This window comes from Arvicanthis niloticus, chromosome 19 (genome assembly GCF_011762505.2).
Source record: "Arvicanthis niloticus isolate mArvNil1 chromosome 19, mArvNil1.pat.X, whole genome shotgun sequence".
Taxonomy (NCBI): Eukaryota; Metazoa; Chordata; class Mammalia; order Rodentia; family Muridae; genus Arvicanthis; species Arvicanthis niloticus.
Genome location: NC_047676.1, coordinates 41249943 through 41271297, shown reverse-complemented (window position 1 = coordinate 41271297; position 21355 = coordinate 41249943). Strand labels below are relative to the sequence as shown.

Genomic DNA, 21355 nt, shown 5'->3' with positions numbered 1-21355 from the left:
CAAAAAGAAACAGAACAAAGGGAGGGAAAGGCCCGGCTTCTAGGAGGAAAAGCTAACGCTGCCCTTCCTTTCTCCTAGGTTGTCCTTCTACTCAGGACACTCTTCATTCTCTATGTACTGCATGCTGTTTATGGCAGTAAGTACTCCCGCCTGCAGGGGGCGGGATGGCTGCAGGGCTGGCCCTGAGCCCAGGTGGGCGGGCTCCTTCCTCCTTGCAAGTAGCAGAACTAAACAGGCAGAAGTTTTGCTCCTGCTCAGGAGCGGACACTTCGGAGGTGCAAAGCTTCTGTGCCCTTTGAGGCCCAGCAGCTTTGTGTCTTTCCCTCTCCTCTCTGCCTTGTGAGGACACCATGAGTGGAGGTGCAGGCAGGTGTGTGCTCGTTTTATTTTCGAAAACTTTTCCCAAAGACTTTGCGCTGTCCTAGTCCAGTGTGAGAGCTAGCCTGTGGATCAGCACACTTGGCATGGCGGAATTAGAAAAGATGGACACCACACTGCTCACTGAACCAGAGCTAAGTACATAAGACAGGGATAGTGTACATTCTACAAGTCTTCAAAGGTTAGTTTTTATATCTCATCTCATTCTTTTTGTACTTAAGGTAGTTACTTATGAAATTATACACGTCACTCTGTGGTGTGTCCGCAGCATTTGGAGGGAGACCTTTGCTCTCACAGATTAGCTAAATTTTTTTTCTTTTAAAAAAGTTATTTTTATTATTATATTTATTTACTGGTGTGTGTGTACCTCAGGAAGCCAGAGGACAGCTTGTAAGTATTCTCTCCTTCCTCCATGTAGGTCATGGAATTGAGGTCAGGGTAGTAGGCTTGGTGGCAAGTGCTTTTACCTACTGAGCCATCTTGATGGTCCTGTGTGAATTTTCTTTGTAAAAAAATTTTTACATAGTTGCAATGCATGTAAATTTGCAGATTCTTGTTTCTTTCTTTGGTCATATTAAATACAACATTAGTATTTAAAAGTAAGAAAAAAAAATCCACTGTGGTTGGGCACAGTGACATGCATGACCTAGCACTGGGCAGAGCCAGAGTTCAGGACAGTGTTAGCTATGAAAGTGATCTATGAAGTGTAATGTTGACTGGATGCATAAACACTAATTTGGCCTCAGAATTTATAATCAACTTTAAATGTTTATTTGAAAAAACAGTAAAAAATTCTAGATGTTATATTACATTCAGGGCTACAAATTCAAGCTGTTTTAGGATTCAACATTCTGAAAATCGCAAGACTTTCCTCTTGCATTAATGTGATTTGGTGCAGAAGCAACAGGGTGCAGCTGCAGCAGTATCTCAAGCTTCTGTCTCAGACACACTCGAGCCTTTGTACAGCTCTGCCACGGGGGGCGGGGTCACTTCAGAGTCATTAAGAGCAAGGCCACCTTATTAGGGAAACTTAGCACTTGCTCCAAGGAACCCATCCGAGTTCTGTCTTCTAACTAGCATGTGGAGGAGAGCTGATCTGTGAGGCACTGACACCTGTAGGTCTTTATCCAAAGCACATCTGTGGGTGCACTGAAGTATTTGGACAGACCTAGTTGGGTCTGTGGTGTTTTCACAACCCGAGCTTCAATGTCTGTCCTTCAGGTGAACCTAGGGTTCTGTTTTGGTTACTATCAATGCTTTGTATTTTACACTTTTAACTCCTTTTTGTAATTTCCATGTATGAAAAATGTGGAGTGACTGCTGCTGTAGAGGTGAAGGGTAGAGGCCTTGGTAGGGGCTGCTAAGGTCTGTGAGCTTTGCAGATCCCATGACAGGGTTTGATTCCCAGCACCTACTTGGTGGCTCAAGCTATTTGTAACTCTAGTCCCAGGAGACTCAACATCCCATTAACACCTCCAAGGGCACCGGGCATGCACATGATACACAGGCGTACATGGAGGCAAAACACCCCCACACAAAATAAAGTAGACAATTGGAATGCAATAGGGGAAGACACCCAGCATGGATTTCTGGCCTCATTATGGTATATGAATATATGAATCCACATTCTTAAACTCACGTGTGCACTTAAAGAGATAAAAGTCTAGATATAAACCTTAAAAGTCTTATATATAAACCAAGGCATCTCTGGAGGAATCCATGATGTTTGACTGTCTTGACACAGCAGAGACATTTACTTGATCAGCATAAAGGCCCAGCTTTGAGTTGAGCCCTGCACAAACAGTGGCTCCTGGCTTTCCTATTTATATACAACACAACCTCCCTTCTCCCACATTCCTGAGGTCCTGACTCATCTTGTTTCTCTGGGCATCTTGGCATTATAGGTCAGTCCCAGGTTTGGGTGGAGAGACAGTTATTTTAAGTCTGAAGATTACTGACACTTAGAAATTAACTTCTAGTTAAGAATTTCTCCTAGAGCCTGTCCTTTGACTATTGTTGTGCCCTGGCGGGCAGCCCAGACCTGAGCTCAGTGCCAGTGCTGGAGGGAACTCAGGGCAGAGCTGCTGCGCGATTGCTTTGTGACTATCCTTGAATTTGATTGGCTGTAAAGATTGCAGATTCATGTGACTGTCAGAGCAGCCTTGAGAGGACATTGAGAAATGTATCGGTGGTGGTGGTGTTTTGTGGATCTATCCTGTTGAGGTTTACATCATGGCTTGTAACAAAACCCATTACACCTTCTTTCCTCCCTGCCACAAAAGTGCATAAGTAGCCTTGCCCTCCCAGGTCCAGGCCCCACCTGTTTGCCCCTCCCTGGCGCCTTCTTGAGTGCTGGCACTGCACCACTTAACATTGTGTCTCTTGAAGATCTTTTCAAACTGTGGAGAAGCACTGAGCAGGTGATGAATTCCCGGCTCAAAAACTGTGAATGAATTAGGGTCTCCATGAATGGTAGATGCCCAGAGGAGCCTGAACAAACACCTGCTTTACTCTTCTTCTGGCTGGATGCATTCTTAAATGTAGGTGAAACAATCTATATAGCTTTTGTATTTGTGTTGAGGAAGCTGTTAGTATTGTTCTGGTCTTGGGGATTTTTCAGTAAAAGGTCAAATATTTAGATTTTAAAAAATAGTTCTCCCCCCTTTTATAGTTTAGAGATCAAACTAGCCCCTACTGCATATACATACCAGTCAAGTACCACTGAGCCATATACATCCTCAGCCTCCAAATAATGACCCCTTGACTCCAGTTTAAAATAGTAAGTGGGAGAACCCTATAACAGTATTAGCAAGGTCAGCCATTGAGCAAAACAAACCTGCTGCAAAAGGGTTTTGCTCAACCGTCTATTTCCAGGTGTGATATTATATCATTTAATGGAACGTAAATATAATTTTAGAAACTTTAGACCACATAACTTAGGAACAGCAATATGTTTTTGACAGTTCTTTGAATCAGGGTGTCTGAAAACAGGAGTAATGCGGGCAGGTTCTAGTAGGACCCTCTGGCTGCACACTACTGACTTGCTATAGTCTTACATAATGTAAGTAATACAGGAACTCCTGGGTCCCATTAATGAAGGCTCTGCCTCCATGTCCTGGTTATCCTGTCAAAGGCCTTATCTCCCACTCTTGCCTCTATGGGTGTTAGGATGGGAGAGCACATTCCTGGGTAATACCTGCCCAGATTGTCTCAGATGCTTAAAAAGCCAGCAGTCCTGGGGTTGTACCGTCAGCATGAATTTGGAAGCATTAGCACTTTTGCTGCAGGGGAATTCACCAGGTTATTCCACCGTCATCTCTAGGTGTAACCACTGGTTAGTCAAGGCCACTCCCAAGGAGTAAGAAGCTGCTTGTACAATCTGTGACATCCCAGATAAGCCAAGAGGAACTTGTCTCTTCCCTTCCTCCAGCTCAATGGACACTTGGCCCTGTAGTGAGCAGGAAGGTTCACCACAACTGCTTTCTTAGACACAAAACCAGAACCTGGAGCACTTTCACAAAGGCCATTGACCTGTGGCATTTCTAGAGGATCCTGGTTGATTGCTAAGGCTAATTCCTTCCTACCTGGTTTCTAAAGTGTGGCTGGGTTTACTCACTGGCACTACTTCACTTGTTGGGACCATATGGTTGGGGCTTACCACTCACGGGGAACTGTATTACCATTAGGAAGGCTGAGAACCATTGAGCTGGGTGGGGAAGGAAAGAGAAATGCCTCATGGAAGTTCCCTTGTGAGACTTTGAGCTTTGCATCAATTATCCCAGCCTTCTGAGGTTTGCATGTAGATGAAAATTCAGGGAGGGAGTAATGTCCAGTGTAGTAAAGTGGTTTTTGGTTGGTTGGTTTAGTTTTTTTTTTTTGTCTCCTTCATTCTGAAGCATCTCCTGGGAATTCACATGTCACCCAAGTTCTAGTGTTCTGTGAGCACAGGGTGACAGAATGCCAGGTTCTGGTTCCTTTTATAATGATTTGCTGTGACTATTAAAGTCACTAATGTAGGACCATAACCAAGGGAGCCAGACCTCACTGCCAACCAGTGAAATGGTTTCTGGGTCGAGACGGTGTCTCTCTAACGGGGGACACTTGCGTGGGTGGATGAGTGGGTAAAGCAAAGCTGGCTTTGGAGAGGCGAGGCGAGGCGGCTCAGGGTGCTGGACCTGACAGCGGATCCACAGTCAATGTTCTTTTCCTTGCGATGTGGGGAATAACATTTTTCAAAAATACTACTTAACCTGCCTGCAGGCGTCCTTCTGTGAAAGGAAAATACTGTTAGAGGGATTTTGAAGCATTAAACAGGAAATGTTTTTTTTCCAGTTTCATCTTGAGTACCCCTCATGTGAGACTTACCAAAATGAATCTTCCTAAGTGGAGCCCACTGTCCCAGCAGAGATGGTTAAAATTCTCCCTAGAATATCTTTATTTGTAAATATTTGTAATTCTTAGATGTTTCTAGCATCTAAAAAAGAAAAAAACCTGTTGCATACAGCTGCATTTTTGTTCACAGTACCCAGAATTTGGCTCAGGTGTAGTCTAGAAACTTATCTTTATTTTTTTTTTTAAGATTTATTTATTATATTTATATGAGTATACTGTAGCTGTCAGACACATCAGAAGAGGGCATTGGATCCCATTATAGATGGTTGTGAACCACCATGTGGTTGCTGGGAATTGAACTCAAGACCTCTGGAAGAGCAGTCAGTGCTCTTAACCGCTGAGCCATCTCTCCAGCCCAGAAACTTACCTTTAAAATGAACTTCATAATTGAGGTGGAAATAATGTTTGAGATGAAATTCTTTAAAACGGGGGTTAGGGGGAGAGGCTCTATGGAGAACCGGTATCACTTAAGCTAGCTAGTAAGTTAACAACCGGTATAGCATTTTATAACTACATGTTTACACCATGCACATGCTATGCCTTATAGTTTTAAACAGTATTCCAGTCATTCATAAATTATTGGACAGATTTATGTATATGTAATTATTTTTATTTAAATGCCCTTGTGCATGCAGAGGCTAAAGGACAACTTCTGGTGTCATCCTCGGGAATATTGTCCTCCCCTTTTGAGCCAGGGTCTCTCATGGTCAGGGGTCAGTCCATCAATAAGGCTAGACTGGCTGGCTGGCCAAGGACCCATCTCTCCTATCTCTTTGTCCCCAGCACTGAGATTACACATGCAAACATAGTCCATGGCTTCTTAATATGAGTGCTAGGAATCCAACTACTGTCCTCATACCTCCAAAGCAAGCATTTTACAAACTGTCTTAGGGCCACTACTGCCATGATGATAACACCATGGCCAGAGCAATTGGCGAGGAAAGGATTTGGCTTATGTTTCTACTTCACAGTTCATCATCAAAGGAAGTCAAGACAGGAACTTGAGCACAGCAGGAGCTGATGCAGAGGCCATGGAGCAATGCTGCTTCCTGGCTTGCTCAGCCTGCTCTCATAGAACCCAGGACCACCTGCTCAGGGATGGCACCACCCTCAATAGGCTCTGTCTTCCCTCACTGATCACTAGTGCCCAAAGGCGTGCCTACAGCCCAAGCCCAACCGTATGCAGTTGTCTCAGTTAAGGTTCCCTCCTCTCCAACTCCAGCTTGTTGATATGAACTAGTCAGCAAGCTGAGCTATCCCTCCTAGCCTGAAGGGTTTTTAATGTTGAGAATGTTGAGAATTACATTTTTATTTTTAGGGATGGTAGGCTGTTTGTGGGGAGGCTTGACACACGGTCTTGCATCCTAGATAGCCTGGAACTTTCCATTCTCCTGAGTGCAAGGATTATACCTATTAAAGCAGCATGGTTGTTTTCTTTTTTAAAATGATAATAGATTCACTGAAGATCGCCTTCTACATCAAAATTTTCAGGCATTTATGTGCCAGAGATAGTGGAAAGGGCTGCGCTCAGTGTGGAAGAAGGTTGCAGGGTTAGGGGAGGTTGCAGGGTTAGGGGAGGCAGATCTCTTTCCTGGACCTTGAGTACACTATAGCCCACACGACTTATTTGAGCAGAGTATTGTATTTACTTCCATGGATCACTGACTTAGATCTCAGTTGCTGCTGTTTGAGGATAGCAGAGCTCTTGGGTAAACAGGTGAGCTAAGGAAACAGTCCTTAGACTGCTAGGTAGGAAACAGGGAGTCTGGCCTAGGGCAGGGGCAAAACCCTTGTCTGAATTCTAGCAGTTTATTCCAATACTAGGAACAAATGACAATACTATACACTATCAGAATTTTAACACAGAGCACAGGGAAGGACTACCTTGAAATCCTGTCTAGTCACAAACAGTGAAACCCTACCTTTAAAATTTGAAGAGCATGGAATAGCTAAATAGGTAATAAATTCTTCTAAATGCAAGTTACTGGGGCAATACTATTGGGGGTTGTTGCTTTAAAGTGCTTGCCTAAAGTTTTATTTCATACGCAAATATATTGATAATCTAAATGTCAACACTTTAGAGGTATGCTGGGTAATATTCAAGTTTTCAACTGGCTTCTTAAATCAAGTATTCTCTCTCCCACAATCCTTTTTCTATTAGCTTTATCTTCAAGCCAGGATGAAGGGACACTGGGCAAGACTATTACGACCCACGATACAGTTTGGGCTTGTCGCTTTATCCATATATGTGGGCCTTTCTCGAGTTTCTGATTACAAACACCACTGGAGTGACGTGTTAGTTGGACTCATTCAAGGAGCTGCTGTTGCGATATTAGTTGTAAGTATCAGACAGACAACAGCCTGAATGCCGACGCTGCTAAGCATTAGGATAAGTCACCCGAGGGAATGTGGCTCACTATTCTGATTAGAATGTTAATAAAAGGACAGGTCAGACAGGCAAAAGCTGGGCAATTTTTGTCAGTGTTGCAAAATTCTTAATGTTTTTATTACTAAAGCCTATGGTTGTAGTGAACAATTTCCTTTTTTCATGAATTGAAAATTCGCTTAATGAATTATTTTTAAGTGTTGGTTGAATGAAGTGCTATTTACCAAAACATTTTAAAGAATTTTCTTCAAAATATATTTTTTAGCCAGCTTTGTTTGTTTGTTTGTTTGTTGTTGTTGTTGAGACAGTGACTTATTGTAGCTGTTCCAGGCTGACCTAGAATTCCAGAGACCCACCTGTTCTCTCCAGTGCTGGGATTAAAGGCACCACTACGACCAGCCTAGCCAGTTATTTTTTTACATTCTTAATTGGTTCCTGAAATTTTGTATATGATTTTAAACTTGTGTAAATCACACCATTAAATGCCTGTCCTGTTTTGTATAGGTTTTGTATGTATCACATTTCTTCAAGGATACACATTCTCAAAAAGAAAAGGAGGACTCAAATACGACTCTACATGAAACCAATACCAACGTACAGAACTACACAAGCAATCATGAGCCCTGAAGGGTGCAGGGAGCTGGCCAGCTCTAAAGGGAGCGCTGGAGGCAGAAGGAAGCCAAGAAGATGCATATTACTTCCTGGTGTACAGGCCATTCATTAAAGGACTGCTGCTATACCTCTTGGATGCCCACTTTATCTGTGTATATAGTTACTTTTAACACAATGAGTATCTAATAGTTCAATTAGAAAAAATTTAAGCCTTCCACTAAAACACTGCCCCACCTGTACATTTTTTATTGAAAGATGCTATGTACAAATGTATATGTCACATGCCTTCTCAGAATGATATTTGATTTAAATACAATAAAATGCTTGCGAACCACCCTCGAGTTGGGAGAACCACTTGAACTCTTGTAAGCATTTGTAGTCAACTGCAATCAGGCGGTGAGTAACACTGAACTCTATAAGTAGAGGCTGGCAGCAAAGACAATATCCCTCTTGATCTTGGTAATTCCTAAGGGAAAAGAAAATAATGTTTAAACTTTTAAGACCATAAAGCATTTAATTTCTCAAACTGTGGTTTTACGGCCCAGTCCTGACTAAACTGGTAAGAGAACCACCTTGAATATAAAAGTTTGTTAGCTTAAATGAGTTCAGAGCCACCTGAACCTGAGAGATCAAGTCTCTCTCTTCTGACCGCCAACTACACTTTGTTAGGCCTGGCTGTGCTAAGGTATTAAAGATAGCTCTAGAAAAGGACCTCAGTTGTCAGAAGTAGAGGATCCAGAGAAGCAGTTATCGTCATAGTAGATGACACGGGAAACTTTCATATTAAAGCAGGACAAGTATATATTTTATTTTTAAACTGTTTATGTGGCTGCCTCTACCAACAGAGTCTAATCACCCAAGTGTGGAAAGTAAGATGGTGAAATACTTAGGTTAGAACTCACTAGCATGGGCTGACTATAGTCTGTCTTGTCTGGCCCGGATACAAGAAGAGATGAGAGCTATTTATAAATGGCATGCTTCCCAACTCCCCACCTCCTCTTTACACCTCACCATCCTTCCATACCTGTCTCCCTGTATCCTCCTTGCTAGGCTACAGACTCGGCCACTTTGTCCCCTCCAATCCCTTACTTATCCTTACTCTGTTTCAACCACACTGGCCTGCTGTTGCTCAAACATTCTGAGCATACATAAAAGGCCTTAACTGTCATCTCTGGAGGCCTTTAGACCCACCTTTCTTTTCCTGCAGACTTAATGACCATTTATTTACCTCCCTCACATTCCAAGATAAGCTCTACTAATGGTACTTTTATGTTCACTCTTTCAGTTCTTAGAACAATGCTCGACACATAGTAAGTAGTCAATAAATATGTGTGACTGGGAATGTGTAATATATAAAACAAAACCCTAAACATCTCCATATAAACACTCCACTTTTAATATCTCCACTACTAGATGACCCTCTGTGATAGTCCAGCCAAAGAGAACTCAAAATGTCCTTCTAAGTTATGTCAAAAGTCCAAGTCTCAAGATTTGCCTCCATTACCGCAAAAGGTGTATAAACTAGACACTGACCTTCAGCAAATTTGTTCTCCAGCTCTGTATTTCCAATGGCTTTTGCTGCTTGACACATCTGCCGAAGCAGTTCTTCCAGCCGCCTCATACAACGAATTATACTGCCTGGACAGAAAAGGAATCAATGAGTGTCTTGTGACTACAACCGGGAGGAGTAAAACCTGGGCTAAGTTGCAAAGCACAAGGACATGACTGGCAGTTACAGAAAAGGTTTAATTAACACCGCCTCTGAGAAAGGACACACTCTAAGGATGCAGTGACACGTTTTTAGAGGCGGGTAAGCCAAATTCCCTGGCTTTAGAGAAGAGACCGACTTGAGGAAGGTAACATGCCAACTCACTGGGCCTATGAGGATCAGGACATCTCTGTCAGGCAGCAAGACCATGGAGACAGTACACAAAAGCCTAACAGAGTCCACCTTCTCAGGACCCGGTTTGTGCCCTACTCAGGATTCTGGATACTACAAGCATACCTGTGAGAGAACAGGGTTATTGGCTTGTTTCCTCAATGTTTTGTTTGTTTTTTACAATGTGTTCTTAGAAGTAGCAAGAGAAGAAACAAACCTCTCTATGGATTGCAACTGGAAGACAAGTATCTATGGAAGCTGAAGCTACAGACATGCTCCTTATTAAGACTTGTGTAAAGAGGGACCTGGACTCTGTTCTCTAAGTGTGACAGATTGAATTAAAACTCTGGGGACTTCACTATAATGTCTGCTCTGCATTAGGAACATCTGGCTTAAGTGCAAGCTTTAGGAAAGGTGGTCACATTCTCCTCCTCTTCACATTCTCATTCTTCTCTTCTAACACTGGGATAGTTCATTCTCCACATTATGTCTCAGTGTGTCACTGGGATAAATGACTGAATAAAAACAGGGCAGCCAGGTGTGATGGTGCACAGCTTTAGTCTCCGCACCCAAGGAGTTCTGTGAGTTTGAGGCCAGCCTAGTCTACACAACAAGTTCCAGGCCAGCAAGGCTACATAGTGAGACCCTATGTCCAAATAGTACTGGAATTCAAATCCCAGGGCCTTACACAAGAACTTCCATTGAACATCCATAAATACCACTAAATATCACTTAAAATGAGGATTTCTTCCTCTTCTGGATTTGTCTAACTTGAAAGAGGACAATGACAGCCTACTTCTACTATACAGGTCTTGTGAAGTTATTTGGCTGTTGGTGAGAAAGTTTACTAAATGAGTCAAAAACCAAAAACAAAAGTAGTAAACTATACGTTAGTTACATTCTTACTTCTGTGGTAAAAGATTTACTTTGGCTATGGCTTAGCAGTCCATCATGAGGAAGTCACAGAAGGGTGTTATAGAAAGAGCATGTGCCATGTCCTGACTTTGATCCTGCGAACCTGACTGAGGCAACATGGGAATGAAGAAGACAGAATCTGAAGAAACAAACAAAATCTGGAGAGGGCTGTGCTCTATCTGATGGAAGAAACCTGCTATGTAATTTACAAACTCAGTGTGTTGTTACATACAGCACAAGGAGGTGGGCACTTTAGGAGAACAGCCTCAGGTTACAGTCTTCTGAAAGGAGGAAGCTGTGGTTGCTAGGATTTCTTTTTTTCTTTTTTTTTTCTTTTTCTTTTTTTTTTGTCTCTACACACTGCCCAGCCATCAGCAAATACATGTACTTGATTGAGCCAGAGGAAGGCTATATCATCCCTGAGTCTCACCTGGGGAAGAAGGCTTTGCCATGTCCACAAGTCTGAGGCATTGGGATTCTTGATATGGCTATAGCTATGCCCATGTCAACAATACACATTGACTCAGGGCTTCCTCCTGTCCTCACAAGCGTGACCCCCATCTAGGTGGATTGGAGTGGTGGGAAAGAGGACAGGGAGGAGGGGGACAAACTGAATCCCCTCTGCTCCCACTTCCTCCATCTTTCAGAGTTCTACAACCTCACAGAAGAGCAACAGTAGCTGGGGACCACATATATGAGACTATAGTATAGATTTCATATTTAAGCTGTAAAATGCCAGGACAGGCAAATTCCATATTCTATAAATACAAACATGAAAAATTAGGTTAAGAGTGTGATTTTGTGTCTGTGTGTGTGTATGCACATTGCCCGCTTCTGTACAGATACTACACACATATAGAAAGAAACAAATCTTAAAAAAAAAATTAAAAGAAATTTAAACAGGTTTATGTGCTAGATCCGCAGAAACAATATGTGCCTATTGCCAGGGGAGGAAGTGATCATATGCACATACACAAATATAGGCACCCAAGGAATTCAGAAGTATGTGTCAGATTTTCCTAGACCTGGAGTTAAAGGTAGTTATGAGCTGTCATGTGGGTGCTAGGGTCCTCTACAAGAGCAGCGTGTCCTCTTAACGACTGAGGACATCTTGAACCCAAGAGCTATGTTCTATATCTCAGAATTGGTCAAACCTTCCTAAAACAGTAGCAAATGCTCAGCACTATATACTATGTGCAGGTGATGATGTGGGCTCGAGGCTGCCTGCTGGCTTTCTTCCTCCTGAAGCAGGACCAGTGGAAAGCTGGACTGGAGTGCAACACATGCACAAGGAGAACAATGATGTTTGGAATTGCCTCTTAAGGAAGTGGTGAAGGAAGCCGGACAGTTTCTACCCAGGATAGTTGCTGAGGTGTACGGATCTGGGAGCACATTTTAGCCATGCCATCCAGTCCGAGAAGAGTGATCACAAATGCTGACGATGACTAATAAGGCAGAGGGAAGAAGAATCCCAGCTGCTTCCTGATCTGTCTTTGAGACTAGAAAAGGGGAACCACCTGAAGGGCTCACATGGAAAGTTGGAGAATGCTCACTCCACAGCAGACCTCCAGAGAATCCACCTACACTTCCTGTTAGTGAGGCAACTCATATGACCCCAAGTAACTATTATCAAGACTTGGGAAAATCTGAAAAACCAATAGATTTGCTGTTTCTGTTACTAGTATTTGTAACGTAGGAAACCCTAGCTAGTCCCAGCACTGCTACTGCAGAGACAAAGAGGTGGGAGTACCTTTACACAGGCAGGCTAACACCAACAGGTCTAGGATGAGGTATCAAAAGCTGCACACCTTTCATCTCAGCAGTCAGGAGGCAGAGGCAGATGGATCTTTGTGAATTTGAGGTCTACACTATAGAGTGAGTTATAAGCCAGCCAGAGAAACATTGTTAGACCCTGCCCCCAAACGGGTGTTCTGACTTGTTGGGATGCCCCAGACAAGTCCGAAAGGGAGGAATGTCTACTGGCTTTCCTTTACAGCAGCAGAGGGTTCCCTTTCAACCATGGTGCTGAGTCATGGAGGAATCTTAGACCTGTAATAAGTTAAAAGCCAGTCATTATTGCCCCTACCCCAAACTTGGCTGAAGAAATGATAAAATGAACAGACAAGGATTGCTGAGATCAGTGACAGAGAGTACTCAGTGGTCCATGGCATCCATCTAACAAAAGCTGTGTGTGGTGAGACAGCTAAAAACATGAAGCAAGCACACATAAGGATAAAACTAAACCAGTTTCTACTTCAGCTCCAAGTGCTAGTGTTATACGCTCACTCCACTTTGAGAGATGGTAAACACTTTAATTCAAATACATGAAAGCTACTCTCAATTTTTAAAATTGGGCCATAACTACAAAAACTAAACAAAACAAAACAATGCCATTCTAGCTAGAAGCTACTGTCAATAAAGATCTGATCACTGAGATAAATGAAGGAAGTACAGGTACCACAGCTCAGTAGTACGGTGTACAGCTCTACATAGAATCTCAGCTACTGGAACACGGTGAGGCCAGCCAGAACTGCACAGCAAGACTCTGCTTGAAATGAAAACCATTAGAAGGGCTGCAAATGGAGCTTGGCTGCAAAGTGCCTTCCGAGACTGCAAGGCCCCAGCTTTTACACACTCTACCGCGCCAACTTTCCTTCATTAAACTACAGGATCTTCAGCTGTCTGGTGTGAAGAGACGTAATAGGTCCACCTGACGGGGCTATTGTAAGCTCTAAATGGAACAGTGTGAAGTGCTTCAGGAACGTCCACAGCACAATGGGAACTCATTCATGTATGAGGCCATGACACTAAATGTTTATGCAAATTATCCAAAAATTTAAATTATGTAATGGCTTAGATGGAAATGCAGTCCTCTGGAAAGGCGGAACTGGTTCACAGGCAATATAAAATGGAATCTGTCAGTCTTCTGCTACATAAGGCATCAAAAGTGAGGTATTCTCTCATTTGTTTTGAAAGACTTCAAATGAGTACCAAGAAACACATACAATCTAATGTTGTTTGTGCTATTTCTGAAATCTATGGAGTTCAAGACTTGCCTCACTCCAAGCATTCTGCCTCATCAGTTAGACCCAGCTAGACAAGCTGTAAGACAAAAGCCTCAGACATGGACCTCATCCCCACACTATCTTACTGGTATTAACTAGTGGTGATATATTTCAGTCTGGTCCTCCAAGAAATTAAACTTTTACTAGTCATTGCTTTTTCTGAGTGAGTATAAATACACTAGACTAAATCCACTCTTCTAAGCATCTTTGCCTGTACAATTAGCAAGCACTGTCTTCAATGCTTAGGGAAAACCTATACTAGGAAAGAACTGATGAATATAGCCTTGAACCCTACACGAGTCAGGGAATGGGTCTATTCACGGCTGTGTAACTCTCAATCTAACTGAATATTTTAATTGCCTCTCCCAAAATCCTGTTCTTATTAAGTCATCACATCCAAGCTACAGCAACCATTCATTAACTTTCTATCTACAGAGCTGCCTATTGCAGCGTTTCTCACGGATGAAATCATCTCTCTCGTCTAACATTATGTTTAAGACCCATCTGTACTGTAACATGAATCAGCAGCTCTTTCTGCGATAACACTTCTAAGATATAGGTATGCACAGCTGGTTTACCTGTTAGGAATACTTTTATGTAAGTTCATTTTCATATGAACAGCCTTACTGGAGGAACAAATCAGAATTATTCTCATAAGGACAGAAGACAACTTACTCAGCATGTTTCTGTCTAAATCTCTGAGGGTCACATCCTTACCAATTACTATCTAGTTTGGTCTAAGGTTAGGACCTCACATAGATCTTATAACTACTCACCAATGTCCACTTAAGCCAGCTCTTTCTTGAAGGCAGGGACATTGCCTGCATTGTACTTGGCATAGGACTTGGTCCTCAGGAGAGTCTCAGAATTACTCATCAACTAAGCATCAACCACTGGTTACCAAGTCATCTAGTACTAAATTTGTACCACTGTTTAAACACAAACAGTACAGGTAAGTACAATATTATACTCTTATCACAACGTACCTAAAACTTCCCTTCCAACACCGAGTATCCTGTCATCGGAAAGGGTGAAGCTACCCCACAAACACCACTGGAAGAACAGGGACTGCAGAGTATTTGCCTTAAAATCCTATACAGGCACAAGAAGGAAACCGCTTCTACAGATAACTCATAAGGATCTCCTGATGCCAAATGCTGAGCAGACAGCAGCTCCTTCCTTCATCCCACACACAGATAAGAGAGTCAGAAGCAGTGGGACTAGCCAGTGTGTAGTCCTAACAGGTCTACTACCTGGGTAGGTGCACCCATACCCTAAGCATTAGCTCATAGTCATTAAAATTTAGTTTGAGAAAATAACATTCTATCAAGGAGACAAAGTAAGTAACTTAAGTTTTTAAAGTTCCTCAAATTGATCTCAATACAACCCTTCTTCTTGCATGAGACTTCCCATAGCATGTGGCTGTGATGTGTGGTGGTGGGAAGGTGGGTGGGTGATGGGACGCTGTACAAATGGAAGCTGGCGCTGATGCGTAGTGTCTTCGATTGTTCTCCCCCTCACTGTTCGAGGCAGAGTCTTACTACCTGGAGCTCACTTGGACCCCTAGCATGTGCTGCTGTGCGCCTGACTTTTTACATGAGTGCTGGGGATAAAAACACAGGTGATCCACCAAGTACTACACGAAGAAAACCACTTTTTCCAAGCCTCAGTAGTTAAAACAGAGCCAACCAATCAACCAACTACTGCCCCCCCCCGCAAAAAAATACACAAAAAAACACCAAAAAACAAAACAATTCAACTAAATAACTAAATCTTATCATCATCTGTTCCCCCCTAACTCTCAAGATAGAGTCTCTACAGAACGGCTAGAACTTGTTCTGTAGACCAGGCTGTCCTTGAACTCACAAGAGATCTACCTTCCTGCCACCCAAGTGCTAGGATTTAAGTTGCATGACACACACCTGGCTACTGTCTGCTTAATTATTACCTTAAAATAATCAAAATGCCTCTCTGCTATGCACTGCTATTGTTACATGTCACTGTGACTTCCTGGAGATACACACACTGCACACACTTGAACACATATGTAGTAAGTCTCACTGTTACTCATGTAGGGAATAAGCATTAATACAAAGCTCGCAACGAACGTGGTGGGCTATTACTTCACTGCTTTGGCCCCTCTGAGCACAAGTCCTGTTGTGCACTGACCCAGGTTCCTGTGTGGGAAGGAACCTCACTGATCTGTCATGCTTCCTTCTTTCAGACTCAACTGTTGCTACCTACTGCAAGCTATTAAAGACCTCATTTTTGAGCAGCAGGTTTTTTGTGGGCAGAGAGGAAATATAGTACAGTAGGGTTGAAGAGAGACGAAGCTTCCAATCACACTGCCACCATACACGACTGGTAAAATCTGTACTTTGTACAAAATGAGATGGCTACAGCCTTACCTTCAAAGACGTCTGTCATTTTGCAGATATGAGCAAATGTGGCCCCAGTTGCCCAAGTATACACCACATCCATGAGGTGCGGCTTGAATGAGCTTAGGTAAGTTTCTTCATCAATCTCCAGTTTTGCCTCTGCTGAAACCTTTGCAATCCTTTTAGCACATTCCTTTTAAGAATAAAGAACAGAATTAAGATTCTTTCCTGAAGATCTCCCATACCACTGTTTCTTTAGGGTTTCAAAGCAAGATTCTACAAAATCACTTTTCTTTTAGGAGAGATACAGATGTTCAATACTGTCTCTGTGAGTTGGATATCCTGCACATCTAAGCACTCACAGACTCATGCTGGCATCATGCCACAGCCAAGCCTTCCCAGGGTCTCAGTCCCAGCGCTGGGACAGGCCCAAAGGATGCTAAGCTCTATGCCAGTCACATATTTACTACAAACCTTACAACTCACTACACTTACCCAAACCCAACAGCAGCACCTAACCAATCTGCTTCTTGAGCATCAGAAAGCCATGTAACTACATGAGACTGTCTTAAAAGAGAAACAAATGGCTAAAGATGGCATAGCAGTTAACAGCATGTTGCTGTTCCTGAGACTCAGAGCTGGGCTCCCACAACTACATCAGATGGCTCCCAACCACCATACCTCACTCCAGCTGCAGGGTATCCAATGCCCTCCGGTGCCCTCTGTTGATATGTGTGCTCACACCCACACACACCGCCCCATATATATATAGTTAGAGAATAATAAAAATAAGTATTTCAAAATAAAGCTAATGAATATTAGAACTAAATGTTACTTTTTAATATTGAAGAAGATGGTGGCTGGAAAGATGACTCAGTGGTTAATTAAAAGCACTGACTGCTTTTCTACAGCATCTGGGTGCAACTCCCAGTACAAGGACAGTGTCTAAAAATCATCTTCAGTCCCAGGTCCAGGAGACCTATATGTGACACTCTCTTCTGAACAATGTGGGGTAGACATACATGTAGGCAAAACAACAGTACGCATGCATAAGATAAAAATAAATAAAATTTAAAAAAAATTACCATGGCTGATACTGAAAAAGAAAATAAGTAATAGAAATTCAGTATGCCTAACTCACATTAACTTTAAATCTACATTTACAAAGCCCATATATTGTAACAATAATGAAAGTAGATGCTTAGTTACTAGACTGAAGATCAAGAAAGCTAATAAAATATAATCAAAAGACACAACTGAGAGCAAACATATTTATATTTACTCTGTGGGATGATGCAGTGCCATAAGTAGTCTGTGAGTGTGGGCATCTTTCATAATGACTAGCTTACCTGCATTTGTCGGAGTGGTCCAGCTAATTGCTCTGTTAATTTGGGCATCTCACTAGACTATGATAAGGAAAAAGAAAATGAAATAAGAAAACTCAAGCTTAAAGTACTAGTTGCTTGCTGCAATGAAGTAAAGTTTTTCTATTCATTCATACCAAATTACAAGATTTCAACCATTAGCATTTGGAATTTCTAACTGTTTTCATACACAAAATTACTGTTCTTCTCAAAATTCATTTTCACATCTCAGAAGAAAGATACTACATTGCTAATTGCAAAGTGTGCTATCCAGGCAATTTCTGTGAATACAAATGGAACAGGGAAGAAAGCAAATGCTGTAAATAGTAGTGTAGATAGCATCAATAGTTTAATCGCAGTTTATGAGTTTAGCTTCTAGGAAAGTTTATAGAAAGTGAAATGTAGGGTGAATACTTAAATACTGTCACTAATCTTATATTTCTCAATGTTAATCAAAATATATGATAATTCAAATTTTAATTGGACTTAATACTTTTTTTGTTTTTGCTACATAGCTCAGACTGGTCTTGAACTCAGAAACCCACCTACTCTTAACTCTGTCTCTTAAGTGTTGAGATTATAAAAGCACATGCACCGTGCCTGTCTGACTTTCAGTATTAATATTGTCTTTCTCAGTAGTAGAATTCGTTTAATGTCTAACTTAGACAACAATTTAATCTATTACTATAACCAATTAAAGAAAGCTACTTGACCTCTGTGTTGGGCTCCTTCTCTGTTAGAGAGAGAAAATATGTATCAGGATAAAAAAAAAATGACATCACCATAAGAAAAATATGTTCAGGACTGTGAGGATTTAAAATAACTGTGTGTGTGTGGCGCACAAGTGCAAATGCTAGAAGCTGTCCTTCAAGTGTCATACAGGTCCTCATGTTCCTGCCTTGTTAGCAACAGTGTCTCTTTGTCCATGTGTTAGCCAGGTTACCTGGCCTGCAAGTTCCCTGAGACTCTTGTTTCACTTTCCATTTCCGATGACTGCTAGGAATTCAGGTGCTTGAACTACTGGGTCTGGCTGAAAGGTTAATATTTTAAAAGGCAGCTACAGATGAGTTGAAATTAGCATCTGGATTAGTATGTAGGACTTAGTTTCAATTCGGTGTTCCATATTATTCTTGTGAAAACAAAAGCTTATCGACAGGACTGGTCAACAGGAAAACTACGCAGAATGAATGCTAAGAGATGCTACTGACAGCATCCCTTCATGAGCAAGCTCCTCACCACATTCCTGTCTTCAGGGCAGCACAGCCGGAAGGCACTGGTCCTGATCTGAGAAGAAGTAGTACTCTCTGAATGTGTGCATTCACTTCTTCATTTTCATTTGGGCATCAACTGAAATTTGACATTGGGAAGGCCTTTTCTATTCCTACATTAAAGAACCTGAAGTATCAGGTATTTCTACCCAGCTGTTCAACTTCTTCATTCTCCCACATACAAGCCATGAGAACAAAAGTTTTTGCTTCATCTCCAATGTCTAGATCTATGCACTGTAAATACTGGGTGCTTAATAAATTTTGGTGGATACTGATTTTCATATTTGAAAGATTTATGTAATACTGAGTACAGAAAAATGGAAGTAGTTTTAGAAACATTTTAAAATAGAAGTTAGTGTATTAAGCACATATCATCTATCATATCAAAATTTTTTATTATTTTTTTTGGCTTAATCATGTGGCATATAAACATGAAAACAGGTCTTATTATTAATAAATATCCATTATATGATTTAATCAAAACTGATATATGAATAAATAAAGCACACTATATTAACTCACATTCTCTTGAAACACGAAACAGCTTAACAGTGCGGTTGCCTGTTCTGAAGAAAGGTCATTGAAAAGCCCATTGAACATCATCTCTGTTAGAAGGAGCTCATCAGCACTAAAGAGAGAGCAAATTTCACAAGTCACAATATAAACATCAATCTTTAACAGGTCGTTATTAACAAAATGTATTATCTAATCAGGAGGAAAGATCTATAGGTATAACAAGATTTTTAAAGGAAATGGTAGACCTTTCTATTTGTCAATATGTAAATAGCAGACATTAAACAGACACTTTATGATATCCAAACTCAAATATCCATTCAAGTAACCATTGTTAATGCTTATTTTGTTGGCACAAAGAACTCGTTTATTTTTTAACTTCTAATCACTTAGAATATGATGGGAATTCTGTGTTTAATAATAAAATAGAAAAAAAATTATTAGAAATTATAACTAGAATGCACTCTAAGACTCATTCTGTACTTCAGCTATTCTTGATCCGATGCTGCAAGTGAGTCTGGCCAAGGCAGGTGAGAACCTGAATGCACTGGGCACTGTTCATGATGGTCACCTGAATCTGGAGGAGCTCTCGCTCTGGAGTGCAGTGGGCCCAGGTCTCGCTAGCGCTATCATTATCTTGGGCTCCTTATTTGCATCATCAGGGCAGTATTTTAATGAGGCCAGGACCATGCTCTGTAACTATGGATCACCTTCATATCTGAATTTACATTAGAAGACATTTGCTATGATTAGATTACTTAACAATGTTTTCTGTTTTTTTTAAATCATCTTTTCAATATTTGACTACATATAAAGTTATTATGGAAACTTTAATATATAAGTCAAAAAATATTAAAATCTATTGTTACAAGTAATATTTTTAGAAAATAAGGGGCTTCAAGTTCGTACCACAAAACAGTAAGTTCTTTCCCTTCAACAATTAATTCAATGAGTAAGAATCTTATATTTCTATTTTTGTTCCCTTAAATATTTTGTTTTTAAGCTGGTTAAGAATCTCATGAATTACTCTCTATTTACTAAGGATTTATTAACTTGGTATAGTGATTATAAGAACATTTACTCATAACAAGGAGAAATTTTTCTGAATATTTAAGAATATTTTATTCATGAAAGAATACAGATGCAAACTGTTAATCTTTTTCACTTTAGATCTGGGCCTATAAAAGTAAACCAGGACCTAAGCTGAGCACAAGCAGACAACAGCAGAAACGAGGCACTTCAGGAAACAGTCTGCCTAGTGGGCGAGGGAGAAGTGGCCAAGACCACACAGCAGTGATCTAAGGAATGCTGGGCAAGTGTAGAAGGATGGCTGTACATGAACCTGCCAGGCCTACAGGCAGACTGCAGCGACACACAGCAAGGTTCAGAAGGCATTGGAGAACAGTAGGACCCTGTAGGATGTGGGGTAATGGTCATACCAAGCAAAGGAAACGGCATCTGTGGAATGTTGGAAGAGTCTAGAGAGGAAAGGCAATAATAGACGAAATTCTGGAATTTATTCTAAATAAACAGGGAATCACTGAAAAACTTTTACCAAATAGAATGATGTTACAAGATGTATACTTTGGAAAGAATCCTGATGTGTCTGTCATCCTTGCACAAGGGCAAGGATGTTCCTGTATGAGTTCAGTTTTAGTACATGTGCTGCCAAAGTGAGCATGGAAAGAACATTTTGATAGCAGACTACAGAACATGTAGTAAGTCTCAAGACCAAATGAACAATTAAAAGAGGGCAGTGCAATTATCTGGGTAGGAAAAAGTAAGAAAGCACATGAGTCAGGGGCAGGCCTTAGAAAAACAGAAGGAAAAGAAAGATGGGATTCCAGACTGACTGAAAGCTTTAACAAAATTTGAAGAAAAGTAATGTACTTTGATACACTGTTATTTTTATAAATATAAACATATCAAGATAAAGTCAATATTCATTGTTCTGAGATGAAATCGGGCTGTATGTTTCATTTCTCCATTCATCAGGTATTATTCCTTTAATAGTCCGTTTAGTACAAGAGTCATTATTGATACCGTGGTGAACATTTTTAACTGTACATTAGGGAAGCTGAGCCATATCACATGTTGAAGAAAAAAAATCAAATCTAACTGAACAGATTTGATCTGGCCTGCTAGCCAACAAAATGCATAATTTGTGTGAATATTTAAAATGAAGATTAGACTTAAAATCCTGGA

At 41.1% G+C, this 21355-nt stretch overlaps 2 protein-coding genes across 5 annotated transcripts in view; one reads left to right on the top strand and one right to left on the bottom strand.

Moving 5' to 3' along the window:
- Plpp1 (phospholipid phosphatase 1) overlaps positions 1-8102 on the top strand; it is a 65939-nt gene extending 57837 nt beyond the window's left edge. For 2 of the 4 annotated variants that reach the window (XM_034523327.2, XM_034523326.2), the window contains exons 4-6: positions 79-136; positions 6932-7108; positions 7661-8102. In XM_034523327.2, coding sequence (XP_034379218.1) covers positions 79-136; positions 6932-7108; positions 7661-7783 — 358 coding nt within the window. In that variant the 3' untranslated portion in view covers positions 7784-8102. The remainder of the gene's footprint in view (positions 1-78; positions 137-6931; positions 7109-7660) is intronic. The other 2 variants (XM_076916204.1, XM_076916203.1) reach the window with 1 other exon arrangement.
- The window catches only part of Mtrex (Mtr4 exosome RNA helicase), a 68550-nt gene continuing 55189 nt past the window's right edge, over positions 7995-21355 (bottom strand). The window contains exons 23-27 of the mRNA XM_034523325.2: positions 19160-19265; positions 17355-17411; positions 16036-16198; positions 9302-9406; positions 7995-8234 (exon numbers count right to left, since the gene is read on the bottom strand). Of these exons, the coding sequence (XP_034379216.1) occupies positions 8182-8234; positions 9302-9406; positions 16036-16198; positions 17355-17411; positions 19160-19265 (484 nt within the window). The 3' untranslated portion in view covers positions 7995-8181. The remainder of the gene's footprint in view (positions 8235-9301; positions 9407-16035; positions 16199-17354; positions 17412-19159; positions 19266-21355) is intronic.